At 35.4% G+C, this 18,081-nt stretch overlaps 2 protein-coding genes across 4 annotated transcripts; both read right to left on the bottom strand.

Moving 5' to 3' along the window:
• Window positions 1-238: 238 nt before the first annotated feature.
• LOC109050113 (uncharacterized protein C3orf14-like) lies at window positions 239-5,910 on the bottom strand. Of its 2 annotated transcripts, XM_042734283.1 has the most exons (5): window positions 5,662-5,910; window positions 5,423-5,546; window positions 5,133-5,201; window positions 3,706-3,780; window positions 239-2,749 (listed from the first exon to the last, which is right to left on the bottom strand). In XM_042734283.1, the coding sequence occupies exons 1-5, from the start codon at window positions 5,712-5,714 to the stop codon at window positions 2,705-2,707; spliced, it is 366 nt and encodes a 121-aa protein (XP_042590217.1). In that variant the 5' UTR covers window positions 5,715-5,910; the 3' UTR covers window positions 239-2,704. The 2 variants fall into 2 exon arrangements, with proteins under 2 accessions (XP_042590217.1, XP_042590216.1); XM_042734282.1 differs by having other exon boundaries at window positions 239-3,780.
• A 3,517-nt stretch (window positions 5,911-9,427) lies between these two features.
• Window positions 9,428-13,955, bottom strand: LOC109050401 (opioid growth factor receptor-like). 2 transcript variants are annotated; one of them, XM_042734281.1, is made up of 8 exons: window positions 13,637-13,955; window positions 13,372-13,446; window positions 12,679-12,729; window positions 12,426-12,480; window positions 12,239-12,314; window positions 12,058-12,124; window positions 11,737-11,885; window positions 9,428-11,627 (listed from the first exon to the last, which is right to left on the bottom strand). In XM_042734281.1, exons 1-8 carry the CDS (start codon window positions 13,835-13,837, stop codon window positions 11,129-11,131), a joined length of 1,173 nt encoding a protein of 390 aa, XP_042590215.1. In that variant the 5' UTR covers window positions 13,838-13,955; the 3' UTR covers window positions 9,428-11,128. The 2 variants fall into 2 exon arrangements, with proteins under 2 accessions (XP_042590215.1, XP_042590213.1); XM_042734279.1 differs by having other exon boundaries at window positions 13,372-13,449; window positions 13,637-13,954.
• Between the last annotated feature and the right edge of the window lie 4,126 nt (window positions 13,956-18,081).

Genomic DNA, 18,081 nt, shown 5'->3' with positions numbered 1-18,081 from the left:
AATAAATAAAAATGTAAGTCTCATTAAAAGCGGAGATGTAAAACTAAATTTAGTAGTAGTAAAGCAGAATTTTGTTCTTAAATATATGAAATATTTGAAAATTATTTATCCGCCAAATTAAAGTGGTGTAACCAACATGAAGAAAGCTATTTTGGTGACAAGAAAGCCATAAGAAATGATAAATAAGAGAGAGAGAGAAAAAAAATATTTTTCATACTTTTTATTAAAAAAAGGGCATAGGTAGTTCAAGTCAAATGCAAGTAACAGCCAGAAAGCAAGAAAACTAAATGGAAAAACGATCACTATTGTGTACTATCACAAATAACCAATGTACTTTTTTAACTGATAGACACCACACATTTTTTTAATGTTGAAAAAAAAAACCTTCAACAATTCTTGTCACTTGTCTTAAAAACAAAGAACTTGGCATACATATTTACATTTTTTAATGATTTCAGACATCCTTGTTTACACATGGATGTTTTAAATCGTTTCACATGCAAAAAGAGAAATGAAACATGCTTTGAGAATTCCCATTCCCATTCCTAAATGAGCGGGATCAGGCATTACCCACGCTGGGCCTTGAGTGGCAGGCAGCGGTGCCCCCTTCGCTGCGTTCGGCCTGCACGTCAAGGGCACGCTCAGAGAAGGATCTTTATTGCTCTAAGGTGTCGAGGCAGCCGCATGGTAGTGGAGTGCAGGGACTCTGCCTCGCCGGAATTACATCAATGTCAGTCTCGGGTATGACCTCCATTCAGAAGCAGTCTTGAGGGCTTCAGGCCATGCAGCTGAAGGGGACCTTCTGTCCCCTCGTCCAACTCTTTACTCACAATGTCTTAAAAGAGACGAAGGTCTGACCTCAAAACAATCTGTTCCACATTCAACAATCTCAGCACCCCATTATATAAATATGAATGCAAGTGACGCATTGTGTTGGGAAATAAGGGATATGGGCCAAAGGAAACTGCTAAATGAAGTCTAAGGCTTATCAGCAGATCTCCAATAGTTATCTGTTTAAATTGCTGTATTGCTTATAGAGAAGTGACCTGTAATCAGTCTCATTGTTTGCCAGGATCCGTAAATCTGGGATGTCCGGTACTAATCTTTTGACCCAGGCTGCCCTTGCAGGACAATCTCCACTCCGTTTCCCAATGGAAGGGTCTTAATTAACTCAGACCAAAAACCCTGCTGTTAAGCTGGTACTCCCTTCAATACACCAAGTTAGAATGCAGGGGATTTGATATAAAGCGATGTGTCACTCACTGATCCCTTAGGCTGTGATTTATGCCCAGTCTGTGGTGGGTTTCTGAACAAAATATAGTCCAATCCATATACAGTTTTATTGGCATTTATGGTTCCATGAAGAAGCTTGAACATCCATGGAAACTTTCCATTGTTCTTTTTAGTGGAAAAAGGTTCCAAAAGTTCTTCACACTAAGAAACCTCCAAGGGCATTGCTGAGAAAATCTTTAGAACCTTTATATTTAAGAGTGTAAAACATATAAATACAAGACTACAAACATTTACACAAACAAGCAATGCACATTCAAACTACTGCCACAAATGTTGGGATGGAGTGGATGTTTTGACTACTTGGATTAATGGGATCCAGTGAGGTAAATGGAGAAAATAACAATATTGAAACCCAAAGTCAATACAAAACAGAATGTCGTATAAGTTAGCCAGAACAAAAACACAACAGGAGTCCCCTCATGACCAGCACTAGTGCTGGAATAATAGTTTCAAAAATGGAGAGAATTCCCCAACAGGCTCCCAAGCAAAAGCTATTCGTGTTTAAGTGCAGTACATTGACAAAGATCTTTAGTTGCGAAAAGCTCCTTTGAGAGCAATGGGTGGTACGTTTCTGATGGAAGACGAGCTTGTTTCACTAAGGGAAATTTTTAATATTTATACCATTCCAGAGATTTAATGATCAAAGATTAATGAAAATACTCAAACATGCCATTATGGATTTTTATTTAGTAATTTTACTATTATTCAATCAAAGTGCCATAATCCTCAACATAATCAGGGTTTCTTGTAACAGCAACTATGCCATTTTTACAGACCCAAGTTATTCAGTTACAAACAACTTTGTTCTATCATCTTACAATAGTGTTCTGATGGCCAGGTGTCTGAAGCCCAGAGCTGATCTACAACATTTGGCCTTGGCCTGTGCTCTGACAGCCTCAGTTGGCAGTGGTATCCGTAGCCAAACCACCTCAGGGCTTTCCCTATTAGAATACATAATGCAGAACTAGTCATTTGGAAGGGCTCCAGATCGTGCTCTTCAAAACCCTTTTAGATAATTTGCTGTCGTGCCCTCCACCCACACCCAGAATTCTCCACCCCTCCACAGCCAACCAACCCCCCTGCCAATTTGGAAGCCGCGACTGGTGCCCTGACCTCAGGGGCAGGAGTCCCAGCTGAGGAGGAAGGGCAGCTGCCAACCACCACCACTTCAACCATAACCATCCAGATGATCGCGTTTGTCAAGCCGCCACTCCGTGTCACCCTGAACTGGTTTGATCATCCAATTAGGCTAGGTCATGGTCTACAATCTCTCCCTCCATGGAGGGACGACAGACAAGACAGTGAACGAGTATGAGAAAAAAAAAAATAATAATCAGGATTAAACAGTATATGCACTCAAAGACAATGAAAAAATATATATGTTTGTTATATATACCCACTTAAATACAAGCTACTTTAGAGCTTGTTTCATGCCTGGATTCCCAAAACCACCAGTCTGAATATGAGAAAATGCTAGTTAAACAACAAACCTAATCAAAGAACAAATCAAATGCGTCATTTTCAGAGTTATAGACAACTTAACTCTCAACTCAAGTGGCTGACCCTTCAACAGACAGGCAATACAAGAACAATTATCACATGGACAGTCCAAGTGCTCGGAGAGCCTTTGTGTGATGGCAGTCATGACCTCATTGTTGTTGAGAGTTCAGGTAGGAGGCAATAAGGTTTAGGGGTGCATTTAAAAGCAACATTTTTGCACACAAATTTGCATTTGTGCATCTTGAGTGAAGATTTTTGATTTAAGCTGGACATTACAAAATGTTCTTAAAGACATTAGTAATGCTTAGCAGTGCATAATACAACTCAGATACAGCTTCTGTTACGTAAATTTGGAGGGAAATAGTGGGTAATGAAATAGAATGATAAATTCTTTTTTCTTGAAAATATGTTTATTATTTGACACACTATATGGATAATCCTTCTTTTGACTTGTAAAGGAAACAACTAATCTGAACTAATTTTAAAGTAACTTCAATATTACCATTTAATTTGATATCTAACTGCAAAAATAATAGTTTTATTACTTCATTGTAAATCACAGCTGATTTTTACAAGTGATTCGTTCATTTTTCGATACACAAAAGAAAAGACAGTGGTGTAGTTACAGAAAATGTAGTCAGTATTGCCCCCATGTGGATGCACTTGTGTAAGCAAATGTTATTTCACTTATATACACATCTGAATGAACACATTTATTCTGTATTTGCATATGTATTATTTAAATAAAATATATAACACATAAAAATAAATAAATAAAAACAACAATTTTGGTTAAGTTACACACCAGACAGCTCATCTATGTTTGGGTCTAGGTGGTTTACCCTTGCATTGTGCAGGGGAGGGATCTTGTTGTCTAGTTTTCAGTTTCTGTTGTCTAAGCAGCTCACTCACCGGCAGTTGCCCTTTCCCAGGCAAATACTGCTTCCATTCTGGTAGTTTCCTTTCGACTGAAGCCCAATAATGAGTCTATGACAGGACAACAAAAGATCAACTTGTTAAAGGAGCAGATAACTCATAAATATTTACTTCTGCATCATATTCTTAAAAGGGTCATCGGATGCCCATTTTCCACAAGCTGATATGATTCTTTAGGTTCTTAATGAAAAGTCTATTCTTTGGTTAAATTTCTTAATGGTAGTGTAAAAAAAAAAAAGAAACAAAAAATTTTTTTACCGTCAAAATCAGCTCTTTTTTCAGCAAGCCTTTTTAGTCCATGTTCCTTTAAATGCTTATGAGCTTTGCTGACCCCGCCCCTCTCTTGTAAACGTCACTGCAAAACTGGCTAACTAGCACATTATTAGGAAAGGCGATTTGCAAAGATTTATATAAAAACCCTTATACTCACTTCTTCTGTAGATGAAGCTGCATCATGACTGATTCACACAAACTTAAACGTATTTAGGCAGATGGGGGATCGGCGCATTCCCTTTAAAAACAACAGTAACATTAATCCTCCAGCAGCTCAGATGTTGGGAGTAAATGACGACTGCTATGTTCATCATTACATCCAACAACAATACACCTCAATTGCTTTATTGGAGACATTCTTGTCTTCCCCTGCACCAGAGTCGACAATAATGGCCGACTAATGACAGCTCACTCAGGGCGGGTCTAATGCTGCGTTCCAGGCAGGTTTTTGAGCCCGTAAATCAGGACTTCAAACCACAACTCACGACTTTGTAGCATTCCAGGCAAGTCAAGCCAAACTTCCTGAGCGCAAGGAATTGTAGCTAGATGTAGCTAAATTTATTGCAATGTTATATTGTCCTAAAGTCTATTTTTCAGCGTGTACCACTTGCATAAACACTGCATCCTTAGGCAATATTATCCGTAGGGGCTGCCATAGTTGCTTCGCGGGCTATGTGACGTCAGAGCTCGGAACTATGTCATTCTGCCAGGAATCTCTGAACAGCCTGATTTGAGAAAGGATATTTTAAAAGAAACAATGGGTGGATTTTTAACAAAATAGGGTGGATGTTTACACACACTTCCAACACACATTTATGTTCAAACAACATGTAAAGTGAATTTTGCATCCGATGACCCCTTTAAATCTTAAGCAGGAAAAACATTTCATGCTGGCATCTGCATTTAAATTACAGCAGCTGTCTTACTGTATTTTAAAAACACATGTCATTCCATTCACTTTTTAACCGTATCTTTTCGATTCATTATGACGGCCCTGATGGGCACACAGTTTCTTAGGTAAAGATGCCGTTGACATCATATACACATGCAAAAATGTACTTTTGCAACATTTCCTATCGCATGTTTTCAAAAATGAAACACTGTGCAATTTTTATATGATAAAATAATACCTCAAGGTTAATAATATCTGGGTGAAGCAGCTGTTTAGTTTGAAGATTTTTTTCAGCATTCTGTAAATCCTACAACAGAAATACACATAAATACAAACAATTATATATAGAAGACTGAACTGTAGTCATTAAAAATATTTTATGTTAATTTGACTATAATAAAGAAAACAAAAAACCTTTTTACTGTATTATAATAGAGCTCTGTGAAGCACCTAGTTTGGAATAAAGAATTGTACCATATAAATATATAGCACAGTGTATGTATAACACAGAGCACACAGTAGAGAAACCTTAAGGATCTGAGCATTCCTTTCCTTCACTGCTTGAGACATCAGACACTGCTGTTTTGTCTTGGCCTTCTGCTGTTCATAATGCGCTTCCAAATGCAGCAGCAGTAATGCTCTTTCCCCCAGTCTACATGAGAAAAATTACATTCATTAAGCCATTTAGATTCATAACAAGGAATTAATCATTAAAACTAGGACTAAGAGAAGCTTTTTAACCGACGAGTACAACTGAAAAGACTCACATATCTTCATGCTTCTGGCTGAGTTCAAACTCTTCGTGTGTATATGAGGCCATATTAATGTAGTTTCAAAGACATGGAAAGAAAATTCAAACTCTGTCACTTGACTGAAACTTTATCAAATGCTCGCTACTATATATATTCAAAAAGCTCATACTGTTACAACAACCACGGCTACTCTGTGACACTAGTATCCGGAAGCAAAGCTCCAAAAACCAAGGCCTGCCGTAACCATAACTACCAACAACAGTGTGTGTGTGGAAATGACAGCTCGTGAGCAATAGATTAGGACAAGTGCGCCCTCTTTTGTTAGGAAGAGTTACATTAACAGAGTAGTTTATATATACAGTATATATATATATATATATATATATATATATATATATATATATATATATATATATATATATATATATTTTTTTTTTTTTTTTTCATTTAACTTTTAATTATTAAATCATCAAATTAGGGTCGACTTAAATTATCCTTTCACTATTTTGATTTTGATGCCAGTTGTAACTTAAATGCACACACTAAAAGCAATAACTTCTATCAAACAGCTTCAAAGATAGAAAATTATCACTTTTAAGTTGTGGTAAAATACAATATAAACATAATCTATGCTGGTTTATAACACACACACACACACACACACATGTCTGGTCAGCTATCCTTGTAGGGACTCTCCATAGGTGTAATGGTTTTTATACTGTACAAACAATATTTGCTATCGCCCTATACTCCAACCCTACACCTAAACCTACCCCTTTTAGCTTTTGAGAATTTCTCTATAACTCATTCCCAACTCAAATTTAAACCCAATTACTTAAACCAAAGGAACAAATTAGTAAACTGTATGAACAATTAATCCCCCCCCCCCCCTGCATGTCATGCATGGGGCTCCGTATTGCGATACTGCAGTCTCAAATAGAAACCATGCAGTCACGTTACTTCCTCTACTTTGTGCTTGCACATAATCTGGTTCTACTTTATTAAAAATAAGCAACATACATCTTTAAAAAAATTAATAAAAAAACAGACATAAAAATGTTAAAATGATTTACTGGTGCTAATTTTCATAGTGCAGCCTTGATTCATCACCACAAATTTAAGTATTTTACCATACATAAACATGTATGTAATATATATATATATATATATATGTGTGTGTGTGTGTGTGTGTGTGTGTGTGTGTGTAAATCTGACACTTGATTTGAGCCGTGAAAGTTATTCCAATATATTTCTGTAAAGAAAGTGAAATAATTTTGAGTAGAGGAAGAAATGCTTAAAACTTCTAAGACTGAACTGTATTTGGTAGTTTTCATATTACAGTCACGTTTCACTTGATCTCTTCTTTACTGTGAAGAGATTTTAGCATTTATTACCATCAGCAGCACCAGAAGACATTCATCATTCATCATCTTTTCATCTCGCTCTTCTACACTTTCATTGTTTCCACAATTACATTATATTATATGCATTTGACATGACACTTTTATCCAAAGCAACTTCCAGTGCATTCAAGGAATATATTTTATCAGTACTTATGTTTTTCCTTCATTTACTTTGTCCCTGCTGTCCATTCTATTTGCTGCCTATTATTTGTAGCATGACTGAATTTTAACTTTTGCTATACCTCACCTGACAGAATCTTCTTGGGTCCCCAGGCAAACTGTTCTTGGGGTTTAAAATGCTTAAAGACAAGTCTAACCAGCTCTCGTCTCTCTGATTTTTTCCAAAACAGCAAACATAAAGTAATCTTGTACACTTTGTTTTAGACTTTGAAGGTGTCCGACCTCAAGAGTTTCATGGAGGAAACTTAACCAGTGGGGCCAGGTAGGGCCAGGTAGTGCTTCAATCCCCAAACAGTCCCCAAACACTTCACTGCACAAACAAAGGTAATGTGTTTAAGAGCATGCTTTCTTTGAACATAAATTGTATTAGATTAAAAAAAAAGTGTATGATTTCACTACAGAATGAGCATAATGCCATACCTACAGGTGATTTTATTCGAACACAATTCTAGGTTATAGAATTTTTTGAGAACAAAAAATAAAAAAATTTAAAAATACTGTACAACCCGATTGACAATCATCTCCCCCAATTCAAGACAACTTAGTTGGCTGTGAAACCAACTAAAGTTTTGTGTAAATGATACACTAAACCCTGAGTGTAATATAGTGGATTTCTTACTTCAACATCATCATCACCATCATCATCAAAGTTCTATAATCAGAACAAATACAATGCGAAATTATCATGTAAAACTGAGTTTTGACATATTAGTAGACAGCAGGTTTTCACAATATTTAGACATTTACTTTTGTATTTAGATTCTCACCTACATTTTTCTCATACAAAAATGAATGGATAAACAATAACTACTAACAAATGCAAGGATGTTACTACTATGCATGTGTGCACTGCGCACTGGATTAATTACAACTACAAGAGAGACTATGAAAATCAAAATTGCATAGCACTGAAATCCATAGGCCTACCTTTTTTCTGGTGCTTTATGTTCATATTCGTCTTCCTGTGTGGAGTCAAATTCGCACTAATCATCTGTCTCCATGTTAAGTATATTGGGTATGTTGTAAACTCAGGGGCCAGATTCATGAAAATCTTCTTAAGACATTTCTTAAGATAAATTAGTGCAATCTAAGTGCAATTCTCAAGAAAGTTCTGAAATATTTTCCTATGAACTTCACTCTTATTTTTCTCAAGAACAGAATGGCAGTTATCTGGTTAGGGCAGTCCTTGCTGAATACCGATCAGTTCAATGAAAAACACTGTATTTTGCGCTGCCTGCAGATTAATGCAGATTTTATATAAAAAAATGTTTCGTGAACCCAGGCCCAGTTACTAATGCCATGTTCATGTGTATATATATATATACACACACACACACACATGATGTTATATATGTTCATGTGTATATATATATATATATATATATATATATATATATATACACACATACATATATATATGTGTGTGTGTGTGTGTGTGTGTATGTATATAAATACATATGTATATGTGTGTGTGTGTGTGTGTGTATATTAAAAAAAACATAAAGCAGAGACAAGAATTCATGCAGATTCTACATGCCCATAAAGTGCTCAACCACTCCCACTGTCAAGATAAAATTAAACCTGAAAGTCATGGTGAAACGAAAGTACAGTTCAACAAGAATGACACAACTCCAGTTTACTCAAGGGTTGCCATGTCTTGCATTAATGTTCAGATTTAGACAAAAAGCAGGTTACAAAAAATGTAAAAGACTAATCAGGCACATATTTTTGCTACATGCAGGATCAACCTTAATTATAATCATTAGGAGAATATTCTAAAAACAAACATCTTTTCATTTTATTTGATATCTATTACATGTAGACTTACTTGTCTTTGCATATTATATTCAGAGTGGTTTATAACATGCTCTATTTTAGCATCATATTTGCATCAGTAAAGGCAGAATTTTATCAGTCAGAAGATATTTATTTGCTTCAGCAGTATACATCTTAATAATAATAAACCCCCCCCCCCAAAAAAAAAAACAAACAAACAAAAAAAAAAAACTCAATAATAAAACCTCAACTTAGAAGTTATGAAGTTGCCTCTCTTTGGAAGAATGACTTGCATCTATTTTGTTCATTTCATGTTTGCTCTCATGGAAATCCACCCTCTTCTGCAATGCCTACTCTCTTAATTCTCTTTAACTCCAAACTTGAATAATGATCTTGATAACAATATTCTTAAACAAACCAAAAACTTTTTAAACAGCTTTTAATATTCAATTAATTTCTGTTACATGTACAGTGTAGTATGTAACAGGCTTTATTTTAGCATTTTATTTTATTAGCTAAATTACATGATTAAATATTTAACTTTTTTAAACTCACTTCAACTTCAAGCATCAATACATTTTCAGTATTTCCAATTTCCAGTGTTCTCCAAAAAATAATTAATCATAGTAGACAAAATCATAAAACTCGCAAATCAAACATTTACTGGTGCTAATTTTTATAGTGCAACTTTGCTTCATCACAATTTCACTATACTTAATTTCCTGTAAAGCAGTCAGGCTTTAGTCATAGATGTTTTGTCAGTGAAGAGATTACATTTACTTTTTTAGCAGTTAACAACTAACAATTCATCAATACAATCCATAAAAAAGTAAGAAGAAAACATCAATATAATAATTACATTTCCTAATATGTACTTTTATCATGTTATTTTTTTTGCCTTTTGACAATCTGCTAAGAAAGAAAAAAAAAACATTCATCTTTAAGAATAGCACTTTAACTTAAATCATAAAGGACATTCTAATATATTTTCTGTCTATAAGACTATCCTTATCATCCCCATGAGACATGTCAGACATCTCACATGAAGACTCTAACCACTAACATCATCAGCATGAGACATGTTTGCTGGTGTTATGTAATCGATATCATCACAATCACTCATCTCGATGTTGCTTTTCTACACTTTCATTTTCTGAGCTGCACTGACTGCTCTCATTTGCTCCCTAATAAGTCATATATTTTTTTTGCTGTCAATTTGTTTGGACTAACTGACCTCACCCTTTACTGCTCATTTTCAGATTTTTCATGTTTATTTTCATTTTCATTCTTCATTTCTACGTCACGCACCTGACATGATGTCCCCTCTTTTTTACTTTTTGTCTCTTCAGGAGAACGGCTAGCCTCATGTTCGCTCTCATGGGGATTCAACCTTTTTTGGTTATCTTCAGTTTCATCCTCCATTTCTACATCACGCTCCTGACGTGAAGACCCCTCTTTAGTTTGGTGAGAACCACTAGCAGCATCATGATCATGAGACATGTTTGCTGGTGCAGTGTTTTCGTTATCATCACTAACACTGACACTATTTGCTTCTGTCATTTGATTTGGAATAACTGGTTCATTCTCATTTTGGTGATCTTTTCTACATTTCATCTCTTGAGGAGAATGACTAGCCTCTTTTTTTTCAATTTCATGTTCGCTCTCATGGAGATTCGATCTTTTTTGGTTATCTTCTGATTCTTTATCTTCAGTTTCATCCTTAATTTCTACATCATGCACCTGACATGAAGACCCCTCTTTAGTTTGGTGAGAACCACCAAAAGCATCATGACCATGAGACTTGTTAGCTGGTGCTATGTTTTCGTTATTATCACTAACACCGACACCATCACCATCACCAACACCAACACCAACACCATCACCAACACCCGTTTCATGATTTTGCTTTACTTCATCCCCATTTTCTGAGCTGCATTGTCTACTCTTATTTTCCCACTTATCACTATTTGTTTCTGTCATTTTGTTTTGAAAAACTGGCTCATCGTTATTTTGGTGATCGTTTTTGCTCTTCTCTTCAGTTTGGTGAGAACCACTAACAGCACCATGACCATGAGACTTGTTAGCTGGTGCTATGTTTTCATTATCATCACTGACTCGAACAGTCAAATCTTGATTTTTTTTTTTTTTACTACACCCTCATGTTCTGGTGTAGTAATAACTGGCTCATCTTTATTCTGGTGATCTTTTTTACTTTGCCTCTCTTTAGGAGGATGACTAGCCTCTGTTTTTTCAATTTCATGTTCGAAATTCACCCTTTTCTGCTGATCTTCTGCACTACTACTATTATTCTCTGTTGGCTGGTCCATGTTTTCATTATTGCAGTGCGCCACCTGACCTGACAGAATCTTCTTGAGCCCCCAGACAAATTGTTCTTTGCGCTCAAAATGCTTATAGGCAAATTTAACAAGGTCCCTTCTCTCTGACTTGTCCAATACAGCAAACATAAAGTAATCTAGTACACTGTGCTTCACATTTTGAAGCTGTCCGTTGACAAGAGTTTCATTGAGGAAAAACTTCACCAGAGGGGCCTGGTAGTGCTTCAATCCTAGAGTCCCCAAACACTTCAGGATGCGTGTGATGCGCAAGTTGTTATGTGTATGTCTGCAAAATCAAAGGAAAAACAATGTAGCTATTGTAAGGGCCTAAAAGTCTTGAAACAACATCAAATGAAATACAACAAGTAGGAAAAAAAAAATATGACAGTAAAAACCTGTTCAGGTTTTTAAAACGGTCCTTCCAGTTAGAAGCACGAGCCACTTCTCCTGTTGAGTCATCCTTCAAATATATACCGTAGAAATCCAACATGAGCTTATATGATTGCACCAATTTTTTCTTTACTTCCTTATCTTTACGGAAAAGCTGGAAAAAAAATGAAGAAGATTCATTTAAGCATTCTCTATTTTTCAATATGCTGTAACCTGCTTCTGAATGGAGACAAATATTTCCTGAGAAATCCTGTCAGACAAATTCTTTTTAATATGGTTGGTAAACGAAGTTGAAAAACCCATCTAAGTGAATGTTTTAAACTGACCTTTATTTCCTTTTTCGAGAGAACATGTGCTCTCCAATTCACCCCCGGCTCTTGTATTGGAAACAACCTGCAAAGTTTTAAAATGGTTAGTTGATTGATGGCCATTCAAACACTTCCAACATACATAATAATTAAAACAGTGTTAACTAAAACTCATGGATGAAGTGGAACAGGATCTAACCACTGAATGTAGGAGTGGACATCTTCCAGCAAGTCATAGTTACCCCACCACTGGTGAAAATCACTGATGTACAGTTCTGCAAAAACAAAAGTAATATGTTAAATCACTTCCTTGAATAACACTTGTAACAGGTAAATAAAAACCATAAATAGTGTGATTTTACTATAGAATGAGTGCAATGCCATACCATCAGGTGAAGATCTTAATTTACCACGGTAAAAGTCTAGATTATAGAAGTGGCCCTTAAAAACAACAACAACAACAACATTAATAATAACACTACATAAACCCATTATCAAGTATCTTCTCCAAATCAAGACTGCTTAGTGAGCCATCAAACTATTTTTGTGTAAATAATACTCTAATACTGTACACTGACATGTTTGAAGTGGCTAATTATGAGTTTAATGGCAGAAAATTGTTATTATTAGATTACTTACTTTATATTGTTCACCAGCACCATCATCATCATCACTGTTTTCATCCAAGCCCTTGAGTCAGAAACAAACAAAATTTGTAAGATTTTAGCCTAGAAGGCTCTGGCAACATTTAGGCATGTCCTGTTGTGTGATTTAGATACTCATCTATGTGTTTTCACATTTGTTTCAATGGATTAATGTGAGTTGGCATGTTAATTTTAAGAGTGAGTAAAGTTGGGTAAGACCATAGATATGTACATATCTATGGGTAAGACAGTGGGTTAATACAGCAAACTGTACACATTTTTCCCTTACAAAAAATAACTACAGTTGATTTTTTTTTGTCGTATTGAGTACCATTTGTTCTACCATACTTTTACTAAGAACAACATGGGTAAACAATGGTTAGTGTAGCAAAACCATGGTTAATTTTCGTAAGGGTTGCAATTGTTACACCAAATTCTGTGACCATCATATTCTGTGACCCTAGTAGGCGCTGTTGTCACTGTTTGGCACTTTGACACTATTTAGAAGCTTTCCTTTTGAAAAGCCACATTTCTGTAACTGCATGCTTTCTTCTACTTTAGGTCAGAGATACAAATAATACGGCGTATTAGGTTTATTCCTGCTGTTATTATTGCCTAGAAAAGGACAACTACATTAAAGAGTGGCATAGTTTACCCCACTTTCTTATTTAAAGGTAATGAAACTCACCCGACAACTATGTCGAAAGGCTTGCATGTCCCTTGCAGCAAACATGTTCCTGCGACTCCCTCCGTGGATGTGAAAGTCCTGTAAACACACACAGAAATCCCAAAATGAGACAGTTGTTTGTAAATCGTTTCACATTCATAGAAATATAAAGCGGAAATAGCATAATAAGGTACAATCTACCTAACGTACCTAAACACATTTCAGTGAATACATGTTTCATAGTCCAGACCAGTGAAAAAAAGAAATCTTTGTAGTTCAAACATACCTTCTTTCTGTGTGTTTTATTTTCGTCTTCATCCTCCCATGTGGAGTCAAACTCGCACTCATCATCTGACATGTTAATCTGACGAGTAACGTTATATCTCAAACGAAGTTTACTGAGAAGACTCCATCCCAAAGCAATCAAAGTACGAAAAAACCCTAACACACCACCGAACAAAAACCTCAGAGCCCTTTTAAAGCGCATCGAGCGAAAATTACTAGTTGAACTCGAATAACTAGTTGAACAACGCGTACTCAACACTTCCACCGTCAAGAGAAAACGAAAGCTGACGCTCGTGGTGAACCGAAAGCATTTCTAGCAAAAGGAAATACAGAACTCGAGTTGACTCAAGGGTTGCCAGGTCTTGTTTATTTTCTAGGTTCAACACAGTGCTTTACAGTAAATAGCCTATATATCAGTGCAGTGATCTGAACATTGAACTGTTCACTTTGTTAATGATTCAGAACGTGTCTGGAGCGAAGATGCTTGAATGTTCTTGTATACTTGTATACTAGTGTTTTTAAATGTTAGTGCATATGGCCATATTCCTTACTCCATTGTCCACACATAGTCCATGTGTCCATTGGAGTCACTGTCACTGATGTGTCGATTTATAAAATATTATTCCATTAATTTCTACTATTTGTGAAACTCGACCAAATTTACGTTTAATCCTTTAGTTTTTCATATAGGCCTACAGCTCAGTTTAATGAGCGCCTGTCAATATCATGTTTATAGTGACCTCTAGTGGATGTATTTGGGAACAACGCTAGGTTTCCATTCTAACTAGTTGAGTTTGTCGTTTTAGTTTTGTACTTATAGTTTTAGGACATGTGTACAAGAGGTTAAGATAATCAGTCAAACATACGATCAGGAATATATGCCTTGGCCTATTTACTGTGTAAAATGTATTTTAGCCTCTGCTTAAAATATATGAAATGCTCTTCAGTAAATATGGTAGTCTTTAAATTAATAATCTAAAGGGGTAATGATTCAATACAGTGATAACTACAACTGAGTAGAACTTCCAGAATTAAATTGAGTATGCCTATTAAATTCCAATCCATGCAGGGTTGTAAAGGCAAGAACTAAGGACTGAAATGTAGAAAAATTCATGTTCTTAACTGCTTTTATTCTAGTTTTTAATATTATAGTTAATTTTCAGTATCAGTTAGGCTTACCTATTATTATATACACAGCATTTCAGATGACGTCAGTGATGTAGACATATATTAGGCAGACAGAAAAAAAGTATTTTTTTCATATATTACTAATAATGACCAAAAATAGACACGATTAGTCATAATTAATTAAGTAATTATTATGGTTTTGTCACAAAACTTGTGTGTGACTTTGTTGATTGTGTTTTTTTTTTTTCAAATTTCCATGAAAGGGAATCAGTTCTTAAATTCAGAATTTTGTCCAACCTTGACACAATCAATTTCAAATTGTTATCATATTAAAGGTCAGTAAAGTCACTTAATGTAATTACTGTACACATGGTAATTTAAGATAACCTGGTTTCATACGGAAATTAAATTATGCTGCTTTAGCACGTGACTCCTTGCTATTTGTTTATTTATTATGATTGGATGGCTAATATGCCATTTGTTTTTCATTTTTCTGTTCTCAAAACATTCCAATTTCTCGATACGGCATAGACTCACGTGTTCTGGAGGATGAGAATTTTTTTTTTTTTTTTTTTTTTTTTTTTTTTGTGGACGTCATAATTGGGAATCATGCTTTATGTTGCAATAGCGTGTTATGAACAGCAGATGGCTCTATCATAAAGCTTTTCTCAAAGCAGTCACTGCCTAAGCGCTTATATCCCTATGGCTCATCATTCTCTATGTTATTCAAATACCTGCTGCTAATACACTTATCAAACGTCACATTTGGAATCAGATAAAACGTCATTTATATAAAACCATTTCACACCAGGATTAAACCTGAATGAAATATTAGCTCAGCTTACGCATGCTAGTTAGTTAATCAAGTCTGTCAACCAAAAAGAGGCTATGTGAATATTTAAAAAAAACATTTTTCAGTATCATTTGAAGTAAATATGCTTACTACAAAAAGTGCTCTACCAAAATGTGCCACATTTTGCACTAAGGTATGCAGCATTTCATAACAAGTCACATTTTCTGCAGGCAAAAGCCATATTTTATATATCAGGCATACACTGCACACAGTATGCGTACCTGCCATACTTCATTTCTGTAGTCGTGTCCACATATGCAGAAGCATTTTCCCTTTGAGTTAATAATGTGTAGTAGTGGATTATTCTTGACAGATTTATGTAACAGCATGTCCTTTGTGGGTGTGTTAATAATTAATTTGTTGACTTTCTTTGTTCAGGGTCTTTTGAACAGCCATATCTTCAGAGACGTCCATACAGCAGAGCATTTTTAATGTTTTTCCCCTGTATAAGACCGGAAAACATGAATGCAGTCAACCTTAGTGCAGTGTTATTGTTTTCAGCTCCCAAAAAAATCTTTAGCTCTTTAATTTCGTATGAGGTAGTATGTTACACTGCTGGACAATGAGATTCCGGAACGCTCTAAGTAAATACACGTGCACAATTCCGAACACCAGGTTTCCCACTTATATTAGCACATTAATCAAAATTAATGTGTAATAAAATTCAATTAGACATCAAAACTGCATTACCATTTTTATAAACCTTTTCCAAGCTGTTTTGCCGGCTTAATCACACATGCTGAATTGGAAATAATTAATACAGCACAAGAGTGGTGTTTTACAAGTTTTGTTATTTAAAAGCTAAACACCAAGTACCAGGGCCAATGGCATTCGTGTTAAAAAGTGGTTTAACTGCATTAAATTGTTAAGTAATATAAGATACATTTTAAAATTTTGAACCGCTCAGCTCTAGTCGTTTACTGCGATGCTGAGTTCACTAAAGGAAACTGTCAGACCTCTTCTGCTTCTATCTAACCTGACCATGTACTCTATTGCTTTCATCTCTTATCTCATGACGCATTTGATTCTATACACAGCCTGAGCAATAAAAGCAATAAAGTCACAAGACAGGGCTTTGTACAGCTATTCACCTATACGGCTATATAGATATTCATAAAAATATGATGGAATGAAGTCATATCGCTTTTGTGTAGTAAAAATGCATGGGTTTGTATTTGTGGTTTTACTTTTAGAGCAAATGAGGGAGCAAAATAATTATTTTTGTTAGTCTACAATGTACCTCTTTAGCAGTGGTTCTAAATCAGGGACCCGGAGCCCACTAGGTGGCCTCAGTAAACATCCAAGGGGCCCAATGATTACTTAAAATAATTGATATTATATATATATATATATATATATAAAATTAAATCAGAAAATGAATCATGATACTTTTTAAAAAAAATCAAGTTTGAAAACAAGCAGCTTTATGAAATGTGGAAATGGTCCATATGAGCACAAAGTAAAACGGGGAGCTTAACAAACCATGACCTTTCTGGATGTCATTTTACTGTAAAATAATTTTCTCACATTAGCTTATAGTCTCTCCTTGGCTTTTAATTTACCATTTATTATTACTATTTTTTTTAAATACCTGTGGTTTCTGCCTTGTAATTTTTGTAGTATCTGGCCTATCTACACCTAATTACACACCCTGACATAGACAGTAAGCACGTTTCCTTGCGATATGAGAAATTTGGAGGTGACTGGAAAGTTCAGTCATCATTTGTTACAATATAACCTTCAGAAGACCCCTAAGGCTTTATCATTTCATAGACCACTTAATACTGTAATTGCACATCACATTTTCCTCTTTTTTGAAAGTCTATTTCAAAACTTACCCATCTGGCAGAATTTGAATGGGAACAGATAAAAACAGCCTACCGAGATAAAATTTGTTAAAACCTTAGGCATTTGGTCCAAAAGATAACAAGCGCATCTTGGCGGATTTATTTTTTATCTTAGCAAAATAAACTAAAAGGACAGAATAGAGGAGAATCACTACAAAAGTTGTTCCAGGGTAGAAATATGAACAGAGAATTATTCATGACCTCAGTCCATAGAAACTTGTAAAAGAGTGACGCTACAATTTGTCAGCACGCTTGATCTTCAAGAGAGGAGGGGCGAGTCAGATCCTTTGCAGCGACTCATCTCTAAATAATTCAACGTGCTGTGGTAAAGCTTCACGCCATTTATCTCTGCTCGACTGACAACCATCAAACTTGTCACTCGCTTATGTTTCATTGCATTGAAGGCCTCTGTTGATTATGCCTGCTGAGATTCACGTTCTCTGAATGACTAAACAACAAATAAAACTATGAGTGGCCTCCATCAGCTTACTGTTTACGTCTTTCCTCAAGCTCTGGTAGGATTTTTTATTATTTTTTTTTTGGCTGGCAATTTAGTATAGAAATAAAACAAAGTGTATTTGCAGTGTTAGACAACACATTATTATCCTTCTATTGTCT

Source organism: Cyprinus carpio, chromosome B11 (genome assembly GCF_018340385.1).
Source record: "Cyprinus carpio isolate SPL01 chromosome B11, ASM1834038v1, whole genome shotgun sequence".
Taxonomy (NCBI): domain Eukaryota; kingdom Metazoa; phylum Chordata; class Actinopteri; order Cypriniformes; family Cyprinidae; genus Cyprinus; species Cyprinus carpio.
The sequence above is the reverse complement of the archived record's forward strand: the minus strand, read 5'-3'. Positions and strand labels throughout refer to the sequence as shown.